Source organism: Gavia stellata, chromosome 4, assembly GCF_030936135.1.
Source record: "Gavia stellata isolate bGavSte3 chromosome 4, bGavSte3.hap2, whole genome shotgun sequence".
NCBI lineage: Eukaryota > Metazoa > Chordata > Aves > Gaviiformes > Gaviidae > Gavia > Gavia stellata.
Genome location: NC_082597.1, coordinates 32,761,473 through 32,786,658, shown reverse-complemented (window position 1 = coordinate 32,786,658; position 25,186 = coordinate 32,761,473). Strand labels below are relative to the sequence as shown.

Below are 25,186 nucleotides of genomic sequence, written 5' to 3'. Positions count from 1 at the left end.
TCAATAATTGCATTTTGCTTATTCTTTTCACTCTCATTTTGTGTATCCAGTCTGAAATTAAACTATAAAAATCTTGAGGTAGGGAACCTCTCTTGTGAAGCTTCTCCATGTCACCAAGCGCAGTGATTGTAGAGATCCTGACTGGAGTTCTGCTCTAACTGCTACTGTGGTGTAAACAGTACATCAGTAATAGCCAAGTGCAGTGCCACTGAATGCAATATTCTACCATAGAAACCACCTAAACTCATTTCATTCGGATTACTTCAGCTTTCTTTCAATGGCAGGCAGCTACCCAGTTCTACTAAATTCCCAAGGCTGGCTCTCAGATCTACCTGAAACTTAAGTTCCAGAGCATACAGCCAGAAACAATAAAGAAAAAATCAGGACAGAGCTACACACAAAAAGAAATTGAGTAGAAAATAGAGTATTCACTACTGTAAAATGCAATGTATAGTTAGATAGATCCAGTAGACACTCTGCATTATCTAAAAATAATTATTTCCTTAACTTTGTAACAACTGCTACGTTTACTAAACATGGTACAGGTAAAGGATTCCTCCAAGGCCAGCCACAGCTGTCAGACCTGAATGACTACAAGAATCTAGGAAGAAAATGTCACTCGGCTTTGCCAAATGCATGGAACAAAGCCTCTAGGAGGGTTATGTCAGTGTCTAGGGAAAAGACATCTCTCCCAACTTCTGAAATACTCATCTTTCTTGCAGACCGGGAGATAATATAGATCTTTCCAGTGACTGACTGGATCTTTTCACTAGATAGTACATGGTAGGCATTATAATGGGCCATTCTAAGGACTTCTGATTATTATTTAAAGTAATTGTAGCCTGTGCCTTAGTGCAATGAATGTATTCAGTTCTCCACAAGCAGCTCCCAATTAATTTGGAATATTATTCTTTGATAGAAAAGAAATTAAGTATACCAGACTGACAGTAAGAATTAGCTATTTGACCAGACAGGTTTGGTAATCGAAGCCAAGTCGGCTCTTCACATAGATTGGAATACCTCTATTCATATAATACCTGCAGTGGTTCAAACATATTCCCATTCCATTTGTCAGCATGGACCTAACTACACAACTACTTTCTATGTCAAAATACTGACTGGTCTCTCCTGAAAACATCTATTTCCCTTGTTGCAGACCTCTTGATCATCATTTAAACTTGTCACTATTATCCATTTCTGCCTTCACTGGAACAGATTAGTGTTTAAAATCTGTTACAGAAATAAAAAAACCCCAACAATAACTGGAACAAATCTGTTGTTAATTTGATACTGCTTTGCATATGGGCAGTGTAGGGTTTGGTGAAAAGAAAATCCATCATTCCTTTTAAGTTATTTTAGCTATTTCCAGCTTACATTTTAAGTCTAGACATTTTGTTTACGGTGTTCTTGAATAATCTTTGAAACTCTAGGACAGTCACCACAAATTTAAAGATAAGTGATAGGACAGGCAATTTGTATGTGCAAAACATTATGTTAGTCCTGAAATAGAATGGTCTATGCCAGGTGCAGGGAAGTCATACAATTATTGAGATGTAGTTGTATACCTTCTTCCCACTTACGAAATGCTCTGTACTCTGATTGGGTCTTGATGTCTTCTTTGCATAAGCACTACTTGGTTATTACTCAATAATCATAGTAAGTGTGATTCCATGAACTCTTAATTGGAAGACATTCATTTTTAGCTCAGAATGAAATAATTAGCATAATCACTGCACTCCTCTAAGCATACAGTTAATATCTAGTGAGTATGGAAATTTCTCTTGTCATTCTTGCAGCCCCTCTGCTATGAAATTGCTGTTTTACTGTTCTGACACTGTTTCCCAGCAAATAGAACAATTTATCAGCTTCTGATTTTGCTCAGCACACACCCAAAAGCCACTAAATATTCCTGCAGGATAAGACTCCTTCCCTCAGGAATATGTGCGCAACAGCTAAAAAAGATTTTAATGGGTTGTAAAGCACTGGATCTAAAAAGATCCAGTTCTACTAAAGACAGTGTTCTCAGATGGATTAACTGACATTAAGTTCATGAGACAGTGTGGCTTTTGTTCCATAATTTCAGCAAATTTGACAGCAAGACAAAAATAAAAGGGCTTGCTCATGTATAGCTGGTCAAGATTTTTTTGAACTCTTCTGAATGGTTGTTGCCATTTTTCAATCAGTTTATGCACAAGCTAAAGATCAGACATTTTCTGTATTAATTTTAGCAACTCTATATTCAATTTTTTAGAAACAGTGATTGTGGAAGGAAATGGTTTTTATAGGTGATCATAAAAGGAGAGGGGAGCAAACACAACAGTGTAAAAAAGAATGACAGTACCATTTTTTTAACAAGTATTTATCAGTTTCCAGCTATCTTTTCACTTCTATTCCTCGCTTTTTACCTTATTTTCATTTAGATAGTTAAATATTACATATTAGGGTTCTGTTCAGTATAATTATCGAGTACACTAACTATCAATGTTCAGCTCATGCAATCTGTGAGCTGGTAGGCAGAAAACATGCCTCAGACTGTTTTGATTCTACTTTTTTCATCTATTATGTGCATCGGTTTCATTTTAAGTAGTTACAGCTACTGTCATAGCTTCATCCTACCGGTTGTTCAGGACTGGCACCACTGATGTCTGCTTTAGGTATAAATAAATACCCTGTAAACTGAATTTTGATGTCATCTCCATTAGAAGGAAATAACAACCTGGCCTTCTCTTCATTCTAGAAAATGCACCAAGTAAAATGCAGATGAAGACTAGATCAACTATTATGCAATCCATCATCTCTTTACAGCCTCTTAAGTTTTCTTGAGATATGTGGTTCCACAGTGTTATAATCAGTAGCAGAAAACAGAACTTTTCACTTCATCTCTGATCTTATACAGCAAGGAGTGAATTCTGCTCATGGAGGCTGCTGAAAGACAAGAGGGGCACTAAGCACTTAATGTCAGGATTAAAGGGCACACAGGGCTTTGTGAATGGTCACCAGATAAGAGTGGATTCCTTGTTTTGTGGATTTCTTTTTTTGTCCTCTGATGAAATAATATATCCAGGGAAAAAAGCATCTTAAAGCAAAATAAAATAAAAATCTCAAACTCTGTCTTCAGTTGGTAAAATTTTACATTACTTTTCATGTAGTACATCAGTTCTTTACAATGCATGTATTTGTTGACAGTGCAGGTCTGTGCATATGCATGCATTGCATACATTCACAAGATGAGTTTGTGACTGTCAGAAGCTGACAGAAATGTCCCCAGCAGGGTCTTCATCATAGCCTAGAAGTCAGGGAGCACTCTTTACTAGCGAGTGCCACGCCTTCCTCCTAAAGGCATTCCAGTTGTGTTTGCACGGCAGCAGTGTCTCACCACCATATGCCCCCACATGCATCTTTCTTCTGTGACTATTTCCCATCAGGTCCTAGCATGATTTAAGAAGAGTCTGGACATTATTATCTCAAGATCTGGCTCCACGAGTCTCCTCAATTAATAATTTAATAATAATTACCTGAGAAGGTTGTCATGTCAGCTGAATACTAAGAATCTAAAATGCTTACAAACTTATTTTGTGTTGATCTCTGCAGACTAAGGCACTTAAGTTTTTTTTACAGAACAATGGAGCTATAGCACATGTTAGCAGAAGACACTGCAGTGTACAACAATGGGCATTTCAAGCTAACCATAACGTTTCTACGTTGTGACGTAAACATCGGCTTACATCCAAAACTCAGAGTGGCTTCACTGCTTCTGACAGTTCCAAAGATATTCGACACTACACAGACATATTTTCCAGCATCCCTTGATTTCTCTGGATTATTGATAACAAGTCTGCCTCCCACCATACTGTAGCGATCCTTTGTTAAATCAATATCCCAGTTGTTGAGTTTCCACCTATTAAAAAAGAAAAGCCAGATGTAAGATTTGGCCCCAAAAAACAAACCTGGTAAGAACTATGATTTGAAAAATAACTCATAAGTTGTGATAAACTATACAGGAAGTTATTAAAATATTTCAATATATGTTTTAAGTTTTAATTCAGCAAGGGCCACAGATTTGAACTCCATAGGTCTTTTAAACATAACAGTCTCAGTCTGCTTCAGCCTTCTCAGAGACGTGACATAGGTTAAAACCTGATTGCTGGCCATGCAGTAAAGGATGCTTGAGCTGGCTGTGAGTGAGCTAGCTAGTGATCAAGCACTGGGATTATAAACATATCCTCAAATAGTTATCTAAGGCCAAATTGGCTAAGAAAATACTCCCTCTACACCTTTGAAGTATGGACTAATGAAATTTTTAAGAGCTTTTTGCAAACTTGCTGTAGGGGGTGAAAATGTTTCGTAAAGCCTAATGTGCCAGTGAAGTCTGTGTGAAAACAGTGATTTAAGATCTGCTTACTACATTAAAAGAATTGCTGGACACTCCCACCTAATTACTGTAAAACCCCGTAGCCAGTTCACTGAGTCGTTGTAACTTTCACTTCAGGGACTATGAGAAGAACTCGGTGGACCAGGTCTGGTCCTTACTGACTTGTACTGATTTCAACGAAGTTACAGAACAAGGAGTGGGAACCAATATTCATGATTTCCATCTATATTTCTATCTATTAGTGTGTCCACGAGGGGGAGCCCATAACCTTCTCTGAAAGGAACTGCACGTTTCCTGAGCGCAAATAGGAAAGATGCAACTTAAATACCTTTAAAGATCGTAACATTCTTTCAGTGTAAATCATCTTTTGTCACAAGGTAAAGATAGGCAATAGTGTTTGAAAATGAAAGCACACACCCTACGTGTTCCTTCCTTATTGAAGATGGACTGAAATATACAGAATACTCATTCGGAAGCTGAAATTGCGATTGTCATAGAAAGAAATAATAGTAAGTGGTATTAACAAAAAATAAAAATAAATAATGAAATGGCAGGATTTTCAAGATGCAGTAGAAAGCATTTAGGGTTTACAGGATTTTAGAGGTATCACTTCAGTCCTGTGAGATATACTACATGTCTGTATTACAAATAATAAATCCCCTGTTCAGAAATACCTAGGAATAACTGTCATGAGGACAGCTTATGCTGCAATGAAAGATATCAGGAAAACATTGTACAAAATGTGTAACTGAGGCGTAAGAATTAAAAAAACACATTAAAAATTGTTTTCTTCTGAATTTATTAATTCAGAAATCAAAACACGATCATATTTCTATGATAAATCATTATTTTTTCTTCTCTGAGTACAGTATTATTTAGATTCACTTATAAAAGAGGGCTACTCTGCAGTATAAAAAATTAACCTTAACAAAGACATTCAAGTGAGTGCACATCAAGCAGCCATGTGATCTGGTTGCTCAAACCTTGCCTCTTAAATGGCAGCTCCTCCATTCCACAAAAGCTGTGTTTGTGAGCAACTTCATTCACAAGGGCAGTTCTCACCAGGTTCAGCTGGACTTCTCACATGCATAGTGTTTCTCATACATGGAAAAGCAGAGTAAGATGCCTCATGACACCCAACAGGACGCGCTGCATTTAAAAGAAGTTGTCTCTTTTCAGAGCTGGGAACAAATCTTCATATTTTTTTCCTATGAACTGCCTGGAAGCTTGGGAAGGTTTATTAGTAAAATGTGTAGTTATCTATCTCTCTTCTCTTTTTCCGAGGCTGGTCTGAGTTTATTCCAGCTGAGATGTAAAACTGCAGGAGTATACATATAAAGCTACCTACAGATGAGTTAGGAACAATCCAAGAGCTTGTATCTGAAGGGAGCCTACAGAAAGAGAAGATGTTTGAAGAAACCTTAGAAATGCTAGAACCACAATAGAACTATGAAATCTTTAGAGATGGTAGGAGCGCTACAGAAAAAGGTCACTGGTAATCACCAGTGTATATTTGCATAAAAGGTAATTTTGGGAGAAACAGAGCAGTAATCTGAGGTTTATGATTCGCAGACAGGACTGGGGACTAAAGGAATCATATCTTGTCCCCATGAAAGTATGCTGCCCTTCATAGCAATGTTGAAGGCTCCAGCAATGACTGGGGAAAAAAAATAGATTCCCAGAAACTCAAATGAGTATTTGAACTCTAGCAAGGGTGAAAGATCATCAAATACAGAAGGGAGAGTGGATGACTGCTTAAAAAACAGTGAAAATAAAGAACTTCTAAAAGAAGACTAAGAAGGTGAATGGTCAGAAAGAACAAAAGTGACAGGAAGGACTTACCTACCACCTCTGAAACAGGAGAATTTTGGCTCATGAACTGTTGGAGGGCTAAGAAGAACAATGTATTGAGGTAGACTAAAATAATGATGTCAGCAAATAAGGAAAGTAGCCTTATGCTGTATTGCAATTATCATCACATCAGCTATCAGCAGTAATTGTCAGATCTGTTCCCAGATAGAAGAGCTCTTGGAGGTGTGAGGCAATTCTTCCAGAGCAACTTTACTAGTTCAGATTTTGCAGAGCCCATGACAGATAAAGAAGAACACTAAAATATATGTAGAGCCTGTAATGACTCTATAGATGGTATGTTTAAATATTCTTGCAGACAGGGTGGGGGAGTCTCTGGACAGACTGGAAGTAAGATGAGTGAGTATATCAGAAGGGTACTGAATCTAAGTGCATCTGATCTCTCCACACTTCCAGTCCTTTCCAAGCATGGGGAGAGCAAACAAGTGCAACAGCAAAATGTCATGTAGAAAAACTTATAAAGATACTAGAGCCAGGGATCATATTCAAAAGGGGTATTCCAGTTTCCCCTCAAATCCTTCAATCACAGGTAGTTCTGTGTACGTAGACAACCTGTAAGCGTATTTAAAAAAAAGGCAATGAAGACTAGCTAAGCTGTTTTGATGGAAGAATACCATAGTTGACCACAATATTGTAACAGATTTAAAAGAAGGGCCAGCAGACTCAACTGCTTTTACCGTCTTAGAAGCCAGAGAGAGTATTGGGTCATAAGTGAGTATCGGGCGCAGATCATAGGATCATATGGTAATTTAATGAAATGGATGTCTTTTGCTGGCAAGAAATTGCATCTTCCCTTAGTATGATGACAGTAGTTTTCTGCCCATGACCAGGTTGTAAATTAGTCATGGTCTTAACAATGACAATCTTAGGTAAATTTTTCTGTACACAATGAGTAGATAATAGCCATTAAACTCATACGGATCCCCCAAGTTCCCACAACGAAACAGAATTGCTCTGCTAATAACAACATAATTATTGTGAAAGAGGTCACATGTGTGAATCTCTACTAAAACTAGTTGAAACATTTTCCCAGAAGAAAGTTTTTCATGTCTTCAGTAGCATAGCTGATATATTCATGACCGCCTCTTTACAATATGGCGGACACAAAAGCAAGACAGGATGTAGAATATCCAGGATAAACAGCCAGACCTTCTTCTTTCAGAGTAAAATAGGATAAAAAAAGCTGTTCTAAATCAAGAAGAACAGCGACTTGAACCTCAGTCATCCTTAACGTAAGCTAGAAAGATAGCCTCTTAATAATTTTTTGAAGGTCACTTTTTTTTTTGCTTTGCATCTGGGTCAGTATTCCCTTCAAAAGCTGAAAACTTTTAACACAACAGGAAGTTACTATTTTCAACACTGTCTAGACATTTTGGCAGATTGAATCAAGGTTGATTCTTACTCAAAAATTGCAAATCTCCCCATTTTTTCCTGCCTTGAAGACTTTGTATCGACCTGTTAGGATGGTCAATCATTTAATACCACAACCTGAAACACTCACTAAATAAAATCCATAAGACCTGAAAATGAAAAAAAGAGAGGATACCTGTAAGTAGGAAAAGGAATTGCTCGAGCTCTGCAGTTCATTGAAACTTGTCCATCTGAAGATTCTTCTGGGTAGATGGTATCAATGGGTTGCTCCTCAAAAACAGGTCCATAACCTTTGTTTCCTTCCTCTGAAAAATAGAGTTTGAAATTAATCTCTTTTTAATTAGTAGGAAAACTGAAGATGAATTTACATCACACCTTCCGTATTCAAAATGCGAAGGCTAAATAGTAAGCCCTGCAAAATCAAGTTATATATGCATCAACAAAACCAGAGCAGTACGGATAATGAAAGTACTGGCCTTCCTTCACTGACTCCTGCTTCATTCCTGCCCTCTGAGAACAAAAGTAATTTAAGCTATGTTCCTGTAAAACTACCTTTTCCGCCTCCTCTGCTGACAATTATTTGATGAAGATAATTATGAATTGAAGATATGCCCTTTAGGAATGCAGTGAGACCAACTTATTTCACAGAGGCCAACAAATTCTCATCAAACAGGTCCAGATGCAAAACAACTATCCAAATATTAAGTGTTTCTTATAACCTAATCAGCTCCAATTGTTTTATACATTTGGAAAGAATCTTTATTGCATCAGACAAAGAAAAACTAATGTTGGAGGTCACAGCTCAGAATTACATTGTTTCCAGAACACATTTCTGTCCTTCCTTTCACACTTAGGTATACGTATATGCTAACTCTCTCCTCCAAAATACAATTTTAAAAAAGCCCCACATGGAAAATAATTTAAGTTTGTAAAGTTAATCACTTAAAGGTGGATAAATGTCAAACAGGTTTGACAACAAACTTTTTTTTTTTAATCTTTTTCCTCCATTTGTTGATGCTGTTGTAAAGGTTCAGGCTCTGCCCGCCCCAGCTGTATTTCCTTCTCCTTGATCTCCTCCAAGCGTACAAGACTGCTCTTCAGGGTCTGTAAAAGCAAGACTAGGAGCAAAGGCGGAACACTATGGGAAAATTCTGCTTAGCAAATCCAGGATGTAACTGGTTTTTTTTCTGCGAAAAAGGCAAATGTGCACTCCAGGTACAGAATGGCACTGTGAGAAGACAGTGCATGCTCAGTATAGATAAAATTTTTAGACAACGCAGCTGTCTAATCCTCACAGGTCTTTACTGAGGCTGAACTGACAGTATGGACACTTGTAAGCAAACTCATGGGAAAAGCAAAGTAGTACATGACTGCTACCAGGTTCACTTTCCATTCAATCTTTTTAGCTTAAAAATTTCCAAAAGCAATGGGTAAGGATGGAAAAACCCTAACATTTTGCAATAGTATCTGTACCGCCCATAAAAAATCCACTACATGTCTTGTAATGCCACAATCGAGACATAAACTGGCAATGTAACAGATGAATGTCCATAACGTAGTTACGCTTTTGTACTGATCCCCTTAAAGTTCTTGCCTTTGGTTTTAAAACATTTTAGGTTTTATAAAACCTAAGATAGAAGGAAGAATCTATCGATATAACTAAAGAATGTAAATTATGTCAGTATTAAAACATCATATATATAAAACAATCCTTACGCAGATATCTTTTTTATTGTTCCTAAATTCCATATTCATAGATAGACACTGGAGTATAGCACTAGCAGAAAACTGGTTACAGATAAAAAGTAAGTTCCCTTCCCAGTTGAAGTTTGGGAAAAAAAATAAATCACCATTTCCCTTAGGGACAGGAGCAGGTCCAGAAGCCACTGTTATGCTGCGACAAGTATGGTCAGGCAACTTCATTTTTAAAAACTAATTCAGGTAATGAGAAGAGAAGCCTTTCAAAGGAGCAAAGAGCAACTAGAAAGAAAGGCAGAGCTTTTGAAAAATGGTCTGCTTTCTTTGATATTTTAAAGCACAACACTATGTAAAAATCTACATATTGCTAGATCAAAAGAAGAAGTAATTTCAGACTGAAAAGGCAAGAATCATGTGTTTGCTCAGAGCCTGGAATGACTGATCCACAAACCTGACGGCAGTTTCTGTGCAGTTCTTAAATACGAATACAGAATAACAACAGCCTCTAGCAGCAGATAGCCATATCATACGCAGCGGACTCCTTCCGCCTTAAGACTCAAATGATGTTATAGGCCACTTAGGCATTTCATGGCATGCATTTTTAATGCTGCCAGTGCTATTAATTATACTGAGTGAACGTCTGTTTCTCACACCTATCAAATATGCTTTATAATGGCACTTCTGCTGCAATCTATTATCAATCTGTTTTCAGATGTCTGGCTGAGCAGAAAAAGATGCTCAGACTGCATGTCAGGTGCAGCAACCAATAAACCTTTCATTCTCAGTTGTAAGCTGAGTGTGGACCAGTGATATGTAAACAGCATGGGAGAGAAAAGGGAAGAGAAAGGGTTTGTGGACAGATCAGCAAGAAATGTTCACACTAAGTGAAGTACTATGCCTGTGTGACTAAGTTCGGAGAGTGAGGAAGGGCAGACTAAGAGAACAAGGAAAAAGATCAATTGATTGAAGTTGTACCTAGAAGAAAAAGGGGAGAAGTAAAAGTAGGGAAAGGAAGAAGGAAATGGATGCGTTAGATAAACTGTGACTGAGAAGAAAAGCACGTTTCATCTGTTTAGACATGAGGAGGGACTTCATGGCCTCTCCAACACACTCACTACCCTATTTTCTGGGTACATTTTTGTGATTTATATTTTTAATCGGAGCAAAAGCTATCATCTTATTCTCATTATTTGAAGCACTCTTCAGTGAATTCTGCAAATGAGATTCAGACTTTTCAACGGTGCTAAAATGTATTAGGAAGTCGTTGCAAAGGTCAGGAAAGTCCCTACACAGCAGATATCACAGATCCTGTATAAGAACCGATGCTGCTGGAAGGTGCCCCTGTCACCCCTTCTCCAAGTGATGCTCTCCAGCTGGGCAGTGTCATTCTCCCTCTAGGCATTTCTGCAACAGCTCTCATGCTTCTCTGACTTCTAGGGTAGCTGCTAAAGCTAAAGAGAGTGGAAATCTATTCACTTCCAGCTTTCTGGGTTAGATTTCTGCTAGTTTAGTGAGGTGAATTTGTTCAGTGATGAAGACCTGTGCTGGTGCAAAGGGTGAAATAGAAGCAGGGGTATAGGCTTCCACCTTTGAGTGGAAAACATGTTGTCTTATTAACTGAACCGTCTGAAAGAACCACTGCCTAAGTAAGACAGATATAGCTGAAAGCCTTACCGCTACTTGCAGACGAGCTACGAAATTATATTAGTACACCTTTATGTCCCTGCACAAGCCTGTGAGAGGTCATAATATAAAATCCAACTCATTCAGAGAAAAGATACCAAAAGGATGTCTGAAAATAACAATCAGAAACCACCTGAGGCAGTAATTTTCAAGTCATCTCAAGAAATGTCATCAGAAGAGGGAAAAGAAAGGCACAATAAAGTCTTATTCAGTGCATCCTAACTCTGTATATATTTAATTCATGAAATAACCACTTTTCCATATAAATCTGTTTTTTAAAAATTAACTAGCTTTCAAATGACTTAATTTTGCATGGTAAACGCTACTGGAAGAACATAGAGTCAAAGAGGTTTTCCAGCCCATATACACTCCCGTTGTATTACTTAGGTCATAAAAAGAGAAATTAAAAACAAATCAGTAGCTAATCATCCTTGTATCAATCCTGCACGGATCTCCCTTCACCTCACATCTTCTCATGTCCTAACCATTTGCTCACTGAAATGGTCTTGCAGCCTCTATGTGCCCTGCTCCTGGTTCTCCCTCTCATGTCCATCTCCAATTTGACAAGGAAATCATGCTTATCTATAAAGGTAATGCAAAACTTTTCAATATAGCACCCTATAGGTCCACTTCTTGTGTCTTATTTCCAAAAGCCTAATCACTGTCTGTTATTGTTAGAGAGCACATTTCATTAGTTCAGTAGTTACTTTCATAATATAATTCTATATAAATGTATTAATTCTGTGTATTGCTCTAACTACACTGACACTAATTTACTCATGTCAGGTAAATTTGGCATAAATTTAATAACACATAAGACAAATTCAGACTTGATTTTTGAAAGATGAATGACTTTAGCAAAGCTCCCCTCGTTGTAAGTCACTGTAACATTGTTAGGAAGAAGGGAAGGGACTGATTTATCAAAGCCAAATGCAGTTATTGTATGTTAAAAATCCCCTGAATTAACCGAGTAAATTTCCAGTTTAGCTTACAGGTCTTCGTTCAAAAACACATTTAAGGAAACACTGTTCATGACACTAGAGGGTTTCTTTAACTGTCTTTTATATGCACTTGCTGCAGATAGGAAAAAGTTTGAGTATGGATGGAGAGCGTATGGTCACTTGGTCAGTTTGGGATTTGAGGATCAGGAGCCTGAGACGTGGAGAAGATACATGGTAAGAGCATCCCAGGAATGAAGCCTGGGACACTGTGAAAAAGGGAGGATGCAGGTATTAGGCTATTTTGTGAGAATAGCAAAGTGATTTTGGGCTGCTTGGACATTATCGTGATGAAAAGAAATAGATACGTCTAGGGAGAGGAGATGGCATAACTAGAAAACTTCTTGGGATGCAACTGGGAAGGGAATCAGAGGAACTGAAACAGAGAAAAAGGAAACTTCATGTAGAATAAATGAGGTGCCAGGAAAATACTGTCAATATAGATATCATAATAAATGACTTAATACATGAAGAAATGACATAATACATGAAGAAATGTGGACAGGATTAGGGGAAAAGTGAAGGAATTTCTCACCATCTAGGAAAGGGTGAGCAGCACTCAGCTGCACAAGAACATACACACACAGAGCTCAGATTCTTCTCTCTTCCCAACTTCTTTGCCATCCAGTCCTGTTAAACAATGTTTGAAAACACCTACTCTGAACAAATACTCTGTGTTTTAATATCTGAATGATTGTCTTAGTTGTTCAGAAAATTCCTCATCAGACGCGTTTTCCTGGTTTGGCGTTATCCCCATTGTGACAACATGCTTTTGTCAAATTTCTAATTATCTAGACTGTTCATGTCCGTGTCCCAGCCTGTCCAAGACTTGACGCAAGATGTACGTACTCCTAATATTCAGGGCAACATGGCTTCCATTTTTTCACTTCTGATTTTCCCAACTACATGAATTTTAATCCTTTTAAATACAGGAAATGATCTGCTATTTTTTTAATCGTAAGAATCACTAAAAAAGGATGACAGATTACCTGATATTTCTCCCTAGCTGATCTTGGTAGATCCTACCAGATCTACCATACTGAATCATCTCAAAACGTGTATTTTTGCCTGATTCTGAAAAGCCTCCAATAAGGGTTGCCCCTCTATTCTGCTCTGGTGAGAGCCCACCTGGAGTACTGCATCCAGCTCTGGAGGCCTCAGCACAGGAAAGACACGGACCTGTGGGAGTGGGTCCAGAGGAGGGCCACAAAAATGATCAGAGGGATGGAACACCTCTCCTACAAGAAAGGCTGAGAGAGTTGGGGTTGTTCAGCCTGGAGAAGAGAAGGCTCCAGGGAGACCTTACTGTGGCCTTTCAGTAGTTAAAGGGGGCTTATAAGAAAGATGGGGACAGACTTTTTAGTAGGACCTGAAGTGATAAGGGGTAATGGTTTCAAACTAAATGAGGGTAAATTCAGGCTAGATATAAGGAAGAAATTTTTTACGATGAGGGTGGTGAAACACTGGCACAGGTTGCCTGGAGAGGTGGTAGATGCCCCATCCCTGGAAACATTCAAGGTCGGGCTGGACGGGGCTCTGAGCAACCTGATCTAGTTGAAGATGTCCCTGCTCGTTGCAGGGGGGTTGGACTAGATGACCTTTAAAGGTCCCTTCCAACCCAAACCATTCTATAATTCTATGATTCTAAGACTTCATTGTTTTACCAAATTTTTTCCAGTGTCTAACAATACTTACAATTAGAAGATTTTTTAACATCTAAATTTTAATATCTAAAGTTCTTAAATTTTTGGACCTTTTTGCTGAACTTTCTAATTTTACTAAAAGTTCTCATATTAGATCTGAGTTTCATCTTGTTGTATTTTACCTGCCTCTTGGGTCTTTCCTCTTGTTAGTAAGAAATAATGAAGAAAAAATTGCACCAAGAGTATTGGCACACAACGACTCATCTTGCTCTTCATCTGCAATGGAAATCTTTAAACATATGTATAGTATTTACATTCTACATAGTATTAAGCAACTATGCCAACCTGTTACTACCATAGACAATATAAAATCTTGAACTCACAAGATCAATTTCGGTGGGTTAGAGTGCTGAGCAAGTAATTCCTCTGTCAAGAGACAGCAGGGTTAGTTTGCTTTTTTCAACACCAGTCATCCAAATCACTTTCAGGCAAGTCAATTTATTTTATTATCAGTTAATTCAGTCCTTACATGCATCTAATTTATTTTGAAAATTGATTTTACTCATCGATTAAGGATAATGTCATGAAGTAAAGCTGCTTATAATTATGGGAACTGCTGTGTGTGTGAGCACAACCGGAAAGGGAAGTTAAAAATATGTAGTTTATTAAAGGCTTTGTGAATTTTTTTAGTTCATAGGAGAAAACAGCCATTCTTGGGCTTATTTTTTTTCCAGTATGGAAAATTAAATAAAACCTAATTGTTTTGTTGTCTTACTCATTCTCAGCTGCAGATTGCACATATTGCATATGTTTTTAGGGGTTGTTTTATAATATGTGTGGCAAATCATGGAGCATAAAATGCTTTAAAAGGCTTTTCTTATAGATAACCTGAGCTTGAAGCACTCCAGAATCTCAAACCTTAATGAGCTGACACAGAGAAGACAAAGTTCAATAAATGAAGTGATAGCAAGAATAGTAATTCCTTCTTTCTTCTTTCTTTCTACTAAGTCTACTCTCTTTTGTACTGTAAATTCAAAGTGAGACTCTTGACATTAAGCATTATCTCACGTAATTTTAAAAGTTAGGAATTTTGTCCAAACTAGTCATATGGGCTTTCTTTAGAGGGGTCAGACAAGCATGTCCAGCAGGTAATTTGGATATCCTGTTCTCTCTTCACCAACTACAGAGAAAGCTGAAATGTGTATCACATAACTCTTCGATGGTTAAAATAAAGCACAATGAATCTTCCCATAACAGACTCTGGATTTACCTGACTGTAGCTGTGCAACATGACCTGCAGGCTCTCAGCTGAGTCCACTGACCAAAGCCTACTCCTGGCACTGAACCCAGAACCCAAGCCTCCTCCTGGAGCTGAACCTTCTGAGGTAGCTGTAGCACCATCACTAGCAACAACATAAATGCTAATGGCGATTTATCTCCCATTTTTTCAAGTGTTAGGATTCAGGAGGTAGGGTACAATGATGGCACAGCCCAATCCAACAACGGATGAGGGACCTATTCTTACACACTTGGTTTTACTTGTTTTGCAGCAGCATCTAGAAACCTCTGTGGAAGGTCAGGGAGCACATGGTCAGGCAGTAGTAAGAAAACAGTCCTTGCCCTAAAGAAATTATTATTCTACTTCAGTGCAGCACCAGAAGTGCAACTGCACTTTCTGCTTCTTGTTCTGCAGGGCTCAGACACCCAAAGAACACGGAGAAGGTCAAACATGAGGAGATACTATTGTCCTTACACCCTCACATATCCAAACATAACAGTGTACCTGTTCCTTCTTAGCCAAAATTGAACAACCTCTAGTGGATGTTATAGAAATATACATTGTTTTCCATGAACCTTATGCAGAAATGTATTGAAATAGTGATTTTATTGATATATACGTGAACATAATTTCCATGATAACAGGTAACTCATGAGTTCCTTTTCCAAACTTTCCAAATGTTTTTTTTTGATGCAATACCTCTACTTATCATTTACTGCCAGCACAGATACTGCATTTGGTTCTATAAATAATAAATCTCAAAGTGTAGGTTTAATCTATGAAGTTCCTGGGGATGAAACTACTGTCTCTTTGGGTATCTATCTGCCTTCATGGGACTGTAAAGTATGGAAAGCTTTCCTAAAACCATTTATGAAGCAGAATTTAGTGCTCAGATTAAATATGACATTAGATACAACAAATGGGTACGTGAAAGCTGAAGACAGCTCATGAGTTCAGCAATTTTCTATTTTATAATAGAGCTGAGAAAATGGTAACCCCAGGCAGCTAGCACATCGTGGCTGAAGTAAGGCATCTTACTCATGGTGTAGTACTTTGTTTAATAGAGTCAGACTCATCGCCACCACCACCAATTTTTAATGACTCTTTCTAGGTTCAATCATGATCTTCTCTTTTTTTCTATCAGTTCTGCACTCGGATAGCTTTAGAGAGTTAGGAATTTCCTGGATTGGCACCAACAAGGTGAGAATTGGCTGCTGAGAATTGGCTGCTAGTGCTTTGTTTTCCAGGACACTACATTAAAGGAGCAAGTTGCAGCATAGCAAACCCAGCACAGTACATTTCCTCAGATTTTTGTTGCTACTCTCAGTGCTGGGAATCATAAGGCTGATATGTATCACACAGCAGGGAACACAGACTAAGAAGGCAAGAGTTGATGATCTTAATCAGGACTTCTGTATCACATGGCAGAAAATTTGGAAAAGGTAAAAAAGACCACTATGTTTACTGGTAGATGCAGCTACTAATAATTACACATTACTTCACAGTTAACACTTAACAACCACCCTAATTCAAATATATCTATTTTCTTCTGCTCATGGACAGTTGCCACAAGTACACAGGGAGTTACTTTATACCTGATCTGAGATGTTATTTTTCAGGGAACCTGAAATGGATCATTCCTGCAATTTATTTAGTTAAATTATTTGTACAGACTGCTACTTGTCTTTTCAATACACTCATTCTCACATTTTGCATAATCAATTCTCTATCTAATCTGAATACAGAAAAGTAGAAGAAAACAGAAAATTCCCAAAGGGAATAGGATACTGTAACTTTACTGTTAGTCTTTCATGATGATGTCTCTCAAAGACAGGTCACTAAACCATGTTAGGACACTTGTGCATCATTCTGTCTTCATACGGCTAGTAAGAGAATAAGCAAAAATGTTATAAATTAACATTTACTCTCACTTTCTAATTTGATATACTGATTTCAATCACGTCTTCATTTTCTACATTCTTTACAAGATACACCTTTTCATGTTGGCTTATAGTGTAGTTATAATCTATATTTCATGCAGGAGCTATGGAATATTCTTCACTTAGGAGTAAAAAATAATCTTTTAACTTCTTCCTTATTTACAAAGTTATTAATGCTTTATCAATTTTTAAAAAGTTATATATTTCAAGAGATTAATCAGAAATGGTGGATATACAGTTATGTGGCAATTCATTGAGAAAGTAGATTTAATGGGAAGTCAAATGTAAGATCAAGTCACTTCACTCAAATGATTCACATACTGTGAATCATGTGCAAGAGATTTTTAATGGATGTCCATTTGTATATATTTGCCTTATTTGTTCTAAAGTGTCCTTAATCTCACTAAATCCTTAAATTAAACCACAAAAAAATAAGCAAGTAATTGAATCTTAATAAGGGAAACAGCTCATTAAACAAAATGGAGCAAGCGTTCCCTTAACCAGCACTTACGGCACTCAGACTTCTGGAAGGGCTTCCAGATTCAGCACCATTTAAAGGTGCTTTACTCAGGAGGAACAACTTGCACATGTCAAACAGAAAAACATTAGTGTGTAAGGTACCATATGCAAAACAAACTAACAGAGGAAATGATGATGAATATTACTGAAATACAGTGAAGGGCTGGCACTAAAACATGTGGGGCTATATATGTCTATGAATCCATATGTTCAGAAACTACAGTGGATGTATCCTAAGGCCCTAATCCTGCAAACACTTCTGGACATGCATTCAGTTCCATAGTGAAAAAATCCCAAGCTCCAAGACCAGAAGACCAAACCTCCATATACAAGAAGGGAGTGCTGAAAAATAAAGGGAGAAAGATTTGAATGCTCTTCAAGACCTACAGATTGCATACTTTAACAAACAGATTATCATTTTGCTTTAAAAAAGAAAAGGCAAAACTATGAATTTTCCTTTCAGAATGTCTGTGCATAAACTAGTTCATTTTGAAGATAATTGTAGAGAAGGTTATCAGTAGGTTTTTGATGGATAAACACCTAATAATTCCACTGTAATGAAAATATATTTTCAACGGAAGATGGTAACAGTTTTACTAAGGGATGGCTACAAGAGCTTCTGCTGGAAATATTAAGATCTTTAACTTCATCTTTAAGAACAGTAAAATGGTAATACTGTTTGCTTAGAGCAAATAATAATGAGACACCATTGATTTAAGTTCATTAAAGGCCTCTCATGTTCTTTTAGGAACTCAATCCATCACAAAATTTAAGCACATAAGTTGAGCCAAATCAACAAGCTTACTTATGAATGTGATGTTAAGCACATGTTCAAGACCTCTGCTGGATAAGAATGAACTGGATTCTAAAAACACCACAAATTGTGACGTGAATATCAATAGCAAATCACAGTGAAAAGTTTTCCAAAGATCAATGTCAGAAAGAACCTAAAACAGGTGGAAAACCTTAAGATCCCATCAATCCCACTGTGCACCATTATAATACTATTTCAGTTAGCATCTTTATTTTTCTAATGAGCCTTCTCCTTCTCTTTCTGTTCCTGCTTTCTATACATGTCTCTGTTTCCCTGGCATTTAACATTGCCAAAGGTGGCTGCTCGAGACAGTCACTTGGTATCACTCTCATCAGTATTGATCTAAATGACATTGCTATATCCTGTTACGTATTTTCACATGAAAGAGGGACAAAGACCTGTTGACACAGCGCATGGCTAGATTAACCTTAAATGCTAATGGATGCTGAACAGAAGAGCCATGGACTCATTCATTATCTTAACTATCACTAAGTCATCAGGCTCCATATCAGCATCGCAAGCCTAGAAACCATTTGATATTTAGAAGTAGATCTTGTAACTGTTTTCAATATGTCACAGAAATGAGGACCTACTAGTATCTGAGAAGCTCATGCTCAGAAAAAAGATGGTCTAGGAACGAGCCAAAATACCTCTACCAGGCTCACAGGAAGGTAAACAAGGCACTTCCAGGTTTCTGAGCATTATGGTCACAAAACACATTATGGTCATTTATTTACAAACGTCAGACACTCTGCAGTAGCATGAAATGGTCTTCTAAGATCCAAGCAGGGACATGACAGACAAGGTAAACAGCTATTAAGTATATTCATCCACTTTGTATTTTAGAAGAAAATGCCTATCTCTCTTCAGCAATTGTGAATAATGACATATGTTGTGGTAAAAAGCTTTAAATAATGTAGAATCTGGCCCTCAGTTCATGACATGCATTTTTGAACCTACTGTTCCAGAGAAAATGCAAGCCATATATAATTTAAGGTTTGACGGTTGGATTTTTTTTTACTTCTTTCATAATCAGGTGGGAAAATTTGCACTTGGCATTCATGGGAAGCTTATGTGCTGAAGCAGTAACGTGTTCATGTCCACAAAACTCATGATGTAGCATTTTGTGGTTAATAAAGAAGATGCCATCATCCTGATGAAGAAGAGGTACCAGTGTAAGCCAGCAAGACACTGAAGGGACATCAGTTTCCAAGAACCAGTCAGCACTCAAACAGAAAAAGTAACCACTCAAGCAGTCCCACTTCATATTATACAAAAGGGTTAGATTGTCTTTGGGAAGGCTGCCTCTACTTTTCTGGACCAAAAAGAGCAGGAGAATTACTCCTATCCCATATATGCCAGTGAAGTCCTTGAAAAGCTGCGTGGTTAATTATGTAGTTTATCCTTTACAGCAAGTTTCAAGTATGAAAACCTCCAACCCTTGGCAGAGGAAGTTTCTCCACTTATGCCTAAGAATGACAGTTTGCTTGTCTTCTTGAACTGCCAAGAGGAATGTCAACCAATTACTGTTGTAGTACTTTTAAACACAGCCACATTTGCCTACCAGATACTTAAAATCATTTCGGTGATTATTCCTTAAAAACACAAGTGTTACTTCAAAAAGTGACTTAAGGCCCTAACATGTTGATCTTGTGGGAAAGCCAGTGCTCAGCAATTAGGAATGAAGGTAAAGCACAGCAGTTACTCTGCACAATCTCCCCACACAAGCCTTCCAAGTGCATATGAAATACCAGCAATGTACACAGAAATTCAGCATGGTCTCTAATCACGTCCTCAGGTACACATCAAAATAACTGCCCTGCACTGAGAAGCCCTGTGTATTACTGGCTTTCTGGCTTTACTAGCTTTCACTGAAGCTTGGGGTCCTAGTGATTTTTGAAAATAAGGCATTAGGTTCCCTAAGTAGCTTTTGACATTTTTCATCAAAAATGGACTATGAGCTCATTTTGTACTAACCAAAATAGCCCCTAGAGTGACAAGCTGCCTTTTGAGGCCTGATCTGACCCAAACTCATGTACTGCCTGGCTCTGCACTATGAAATCCCAAGGTAAAAAGTAGAACGGTTTGATTGGAAATAAAATTTCGGAGGAACATAGTAACATTTTTTGCTATTGATTCCTCTTATAGACAAATGTAACCAAGTCTTGATTAAGCACAATAAAATATAGGGCCTTTGCAGCTTTTAATTAGTCTTTTGGAGAAAGAAACAAAACAAGCCTGTTGCTGAAACAGACTCTCAATTCTTTTAGTACAAGGTTATTATCCCAAGTGAAGATACATTTTGATTCATTGACTTACCTAGCATGTGCTAGCTGAAAGAAAAGTCAGAAATTCAGACTTAGCAATAGGATATGAATTTAACAGGAAGTCAAAAGCAGCTCAGAAGTATGTTGGTGAGAGCCCAGATGTCAGGGGAAAGAGGAGAAGGGTCAAATAGTACCAGTAATAGGCAAGAAATTACTTTTTTGGCAGTGGACTGACAATCATCACAATGTTCCCTGAGGAGTGATTCACTGCTCTCATTTGCCTCGCACTGCTCACTATGAAAAGCAACTCTTATTATAACTGTCTGTTCTAACAGTAAGTGAAAGACCAAATTACTTATGGCTTTTTCATCGGTTTATATCTGCAAGACTACATTTCAAGCACTAATTTACCTGGAAAATAAATATTGCTCAGTCTCATTGCAGAAGATGATCTCTGCCTAAATTTCCGATGCACTGATTTGTGTCATGTTTGCTTCCCTTCAGTCAAGTAAGTGCACATTCCCCACTGATGGGAAATGGCCAGTCATTGTAAAAATTCTCCAGTTCTGCCTTTGATTACCATGAAACAGAACTGGCTAAAATTCAGGGGTTTTATTCCAAGGCAAACTCAAAATTTCTAATAAGTATGTATTTCAGTTTGGGAAAAAAATGTTTTTTAATTTCCTGCAGCAGGAAAAACATCTATTTGAAAACTGGTAAAAATCCTTAGTTTATAGAGTGTCATAATAACCGTCACCCTTTTGGGCCAAATTCTGAACATTTCAAGTCAGCTTTCAGGTTTTCAGCTTCGTAGCTCCTTGTTTCCCAAATACTTCTAGCAGGTAATTCTGGAAGCTCTCAAAGCTCAATCAAAAGCATGAATTCTCAGTACTTTCAGGTTTCTTGGCTGATATCTTTGAACTTGGGACAGACCTTATGGTGACACATCCCAAAGGACATTGACCCTAGAAGCTATCAGTTTCCTGGCCCCAGAGCAGTTAATATAGTAGGTCTGTTTAGGAGCCATGGGTTGCAAAAACCTTGACTGGTGGCTCCAGAGTCATGAATCGTTTTGCCTAAAGGCAACTTACATCGTAGAACAACCTAGAACTGTGGGTCCAGCAGCACAGGAGGCAAGGTGAGCCAAATATACTTCCAAAGAAACCCCATGTTTTGCACAAAAGTGCTAAAGCAATTTTTGTAATATTCTGCTCCCAGCTAACTTGTCTCTTCACTCTGGTCCTTGGTCTGTCTTGTTATTGAGATAAGAATTCATGATCTTTGCTCAAAAACCATCCCAGATTCCCACATTCTCCACTACTGTTGACATTGCCAGCATTCCCCTTGATAGTATCATGTGTGCAAGAACACCTGCTAAAACTTGACCTGATCACGCTAATTGTGCTTTTTCTTTCTCTGCAGTATCTATCTTTAACTTTTTAACCATACTGTGAACACTCCTAATCAACTCCTTATATTTCATCTTGGTTACTGCAGCTACTTATTTTCTGGTTTCCATGACATTTTTGTTGCCAAGAAATACATTGAAAAGAAAAATTTGCTGAGACTAACTGCCAGCAGCTCTAGAACTCATTTGAAATGAGAAACCCTCCAGCAAGATTCAAGTGCTGGAGTAAAGTGCAGACTGCAACATCAGATTTATATAATCCAGAAGTCTGCCCTAATCCCTAGAGGACAGGAACAGACTTTGTCTCAATTCAAATCGATATTTAATTATTTATGCAAAGTAGAGCAGGTCCAAGAGCAGAGAGTGTGTGCACTACTCAGCCTTGCAATAATACACCAGAAATAACAAAGTCCCTTTGACTGTATAAGACTACGAATCTTCCACATCGGAGGATGGTGCCATATCTTTAGAGATAGTGGTAGGTCTTATCTTTGGCTTTTGATGCAAAATACAAGCAAGTCCTGGATTTATTCCATACCAGAAGGTAAGTTAGGAAGTTTCTTTGAACTGGGAACAGCACTATTAGAACCTGCCCACATTCACACCCCTTCACACCAATGCCTCCTATTCTTCTTACAGGAATCATAGCCTAACATAGGCAATTACAGTGAAGTGAAAGAACAAATGAACATTGCTATGAATATACCAATGCATACTCAAACTGCATGCAATACCATCATACCCATCTTTGTTCTTTCTATGTCACTTACTCATGACCCTCATCGCACACAATCTTCCCATGTCATTCTAAGGCACCTGCCAGGAGGTGCATTCTGGTGCCAAGATTTCTGGCTTTTGGGCACGACTGCAACATGCATAATACACAAGTAATAGCATTAATCATCTGGCCTTGCCCATCAAGAAATTAACTGAACATTTGTTCTCAGCGATTGACTCAACTTTTTTTATCAACCAATGTCCAGCACTTGCTTGGCTACTGCAGCTGACGTCACCATGTCCAGAGTGAAATCGCATGTGTAACATTACTGATGATAGTTGACAGCCTCTTTTTTCAGGAAAAGCCCAGTATTAAATTAAAGTGATGAATTTTAATTTTTAATTTTGGTGCCACCAGCAACCCTCATATCTTAACAAAGAAAACACCCTTGAAACACATAATAAATACATTGTAAGCATGAGATCACAACATTGTAAGGTCTTTATTTTTATTAGGTGTCAGTATATCCTCCAGAAAACTCAGGTAGGGAGTAAATCCTTCATAGAATAAATTAATGTTCTCACTAAACCAAAAAGCACTCCTGTGAGCTACGGAGTAATTTCTTAAAGGCAATGAGCTTACATCACAGTATTAATCAGACTTTTTGACTTAATAATACAAATAATATGGTCTCATGGTAGTGAAATTGAGGTGATGCCTGAAACGGTAGGCCAGATTAAGCGAGACTATGAACAGCTCATTTCAATTAGGGACTCATTAATTACATAAAGAACCCAGAGAAACACAAGAATGTTCTATGAAATGCAGTAGAATTAGCTTTATAAGTAACTTTCCCCTCAAAGTAGGGAAGGATCTAACGCCTACCTTGAAAGTAACTGAATCATTAGTACACAATACTTGAACTTCTCAAACCTTAGTCAATATTTCGCGTATGCTCAATTTAATCATTCCGCATTTTACATGCTCAGGTCTCAGTTCATGCAGTCTGTACATAAGCAAAATGTTTTCTTTCTTGAGAAGAGCTCTGCTTATGCTGGCAATCCAATTCATCATAGTGACTAAAAAACAGCATTAATTTAAATTGTTATGGATGTCTGAAACTGGCTTTACAAATCTCAAAGTTGTTCAGAACAGTTGGAATAGGAACTAGATTTTAACCCTGAATTTTAACTTTTGAAAGAGCTCCTTCCATCTCTTAGAAATGAACCAAGATTTCTGTTGCAAATATCTCTGTAATTTCAGATGTTAGAAATATGACTCCCAAATGTTTTAATATTTATGGGCCCATTTCTATTTATGAAAAGTTTTATCATGTGTAATTTAAAATTAAAGTGAGTATATGCAGCACTTCCCCACTGTATTATGAAAACTATCACTATATTGTGCTGGTAGGATTTTATGAATTTTATTAATTTTAGATGGTGTCTATATTACAGAATTTTGTATTCAGTGTCTCTTCTTGCGGGCAAATTTCCATTCTTCTAACCATGTTGATCATCTGTGCACGAATAGATGGTTGATACATTTTTTACACTCTAGAGAAAGAAGTCATTCTATATACTGAGTTAGAATAAGACAAAAACAAATTCAGGGTCCAGATCTGTATTTTTTCAAGCTTTGAATTATGGCTTCCATTGTAGTAAGTATGTTTCCTTACAGCTTCATTATTCATATTTAGTAATTCATTGTATCTGCAGAAATAAATTAAAGCCATACAAACAGCATAAATGACCTTGAAATGCATAAAACTGAAAACGGTTAGTTAAATGAATTAACATGGGAGGTCATCTTACCTGCCAGGCAGAAGATGAAACAGGGTGTAATAAGATGATAGATGAAGAGCCACATCGTTATCTTCTTTTTAGTGATTATCTCAAAAGCAATTGTGCCTTGCAACACCAGTATTCAGAGAACAAAAAATACCTGATCAGAGAGAAAGAAAAAGGAGTGTATAACTCTGACATAAGGTTTTATCTCATATCACATTTAACTTGCCATATTATCTGCCTAAACTGAAAACTTAAAAGTTAATATAGGATAGAGTCTTCTGAATAATAAATGCATTATCAAATTTGCTGGATCAAATTAATGATCTCTTTTATTCAGAGGGAACACTGTTTAAGAGTACTCAGTTTTTCCGGTGATAGTAATAGGGCAAATGTTAATACTGAAAATCCTCTTTTAGACTCATCTTCCTAAACCAAAACTATGCTTTGGGTTTGGTCTAGATCCTCTCTCTGATAACACTTCACATTATTAGAAATATTAAAATAATACATAGTTTGCAATAAAATAAGGGAAGTCCAGATTCTATCCTCCTTCATCGCAGTAAATATTACATTACAAGTAATGATTTCAAAGTCTGTAGAAAGAAAATCACAGTGAAACCTAAGTACATTAATCTCTTTCAGGATTCATTTATTTTGTCTAGTATATCATTCCTTTTAAACTTTTGACATACAATTCATGATCCTCTGGAAACGTAGTATTAATTTTTATGAGTTTCCTTTTAAATGTTGAATATAATCATTATTGCAATGTCATATTTGAAATCTTCTCTTTTTCCTGTGGGAGAAATCCTGCCTG

General features: G+C 37.4%; 1 protein-coding gene across 1 annotated transcript in view; it reads right to left on the bottom strand.

The window, feature by feature from the left end:
• The window catches only part of CNTN1 (contactin 1), a 93,837-nt gene extending 69,389 nt beyond the window's left edge, over window positions 1-24,448 (bottom strand). Inside the window, exons 1-3 of the mRNA XM_059816123.1 lie at window positions 24,394-24,448; window positions 7,788-7,917; window positions 3,726-3,898 (exon numbers count right to left, since the gene is read on the bottom strand). Coding sequence (XP_059672106.1) covers window positions 3,726-3,898; window positions 7,788-7,917; window positions 24,394-24,448 — 358 coding nt within the window. The remainder of the gene's footprint in view (window positions 1-3,725; window positions 3,899-7,787; window positions 7,918-24,393) is intronic.
• Between the last annotated feature and the right edge of the window lie 738 nt (window positions 24,449-25,186).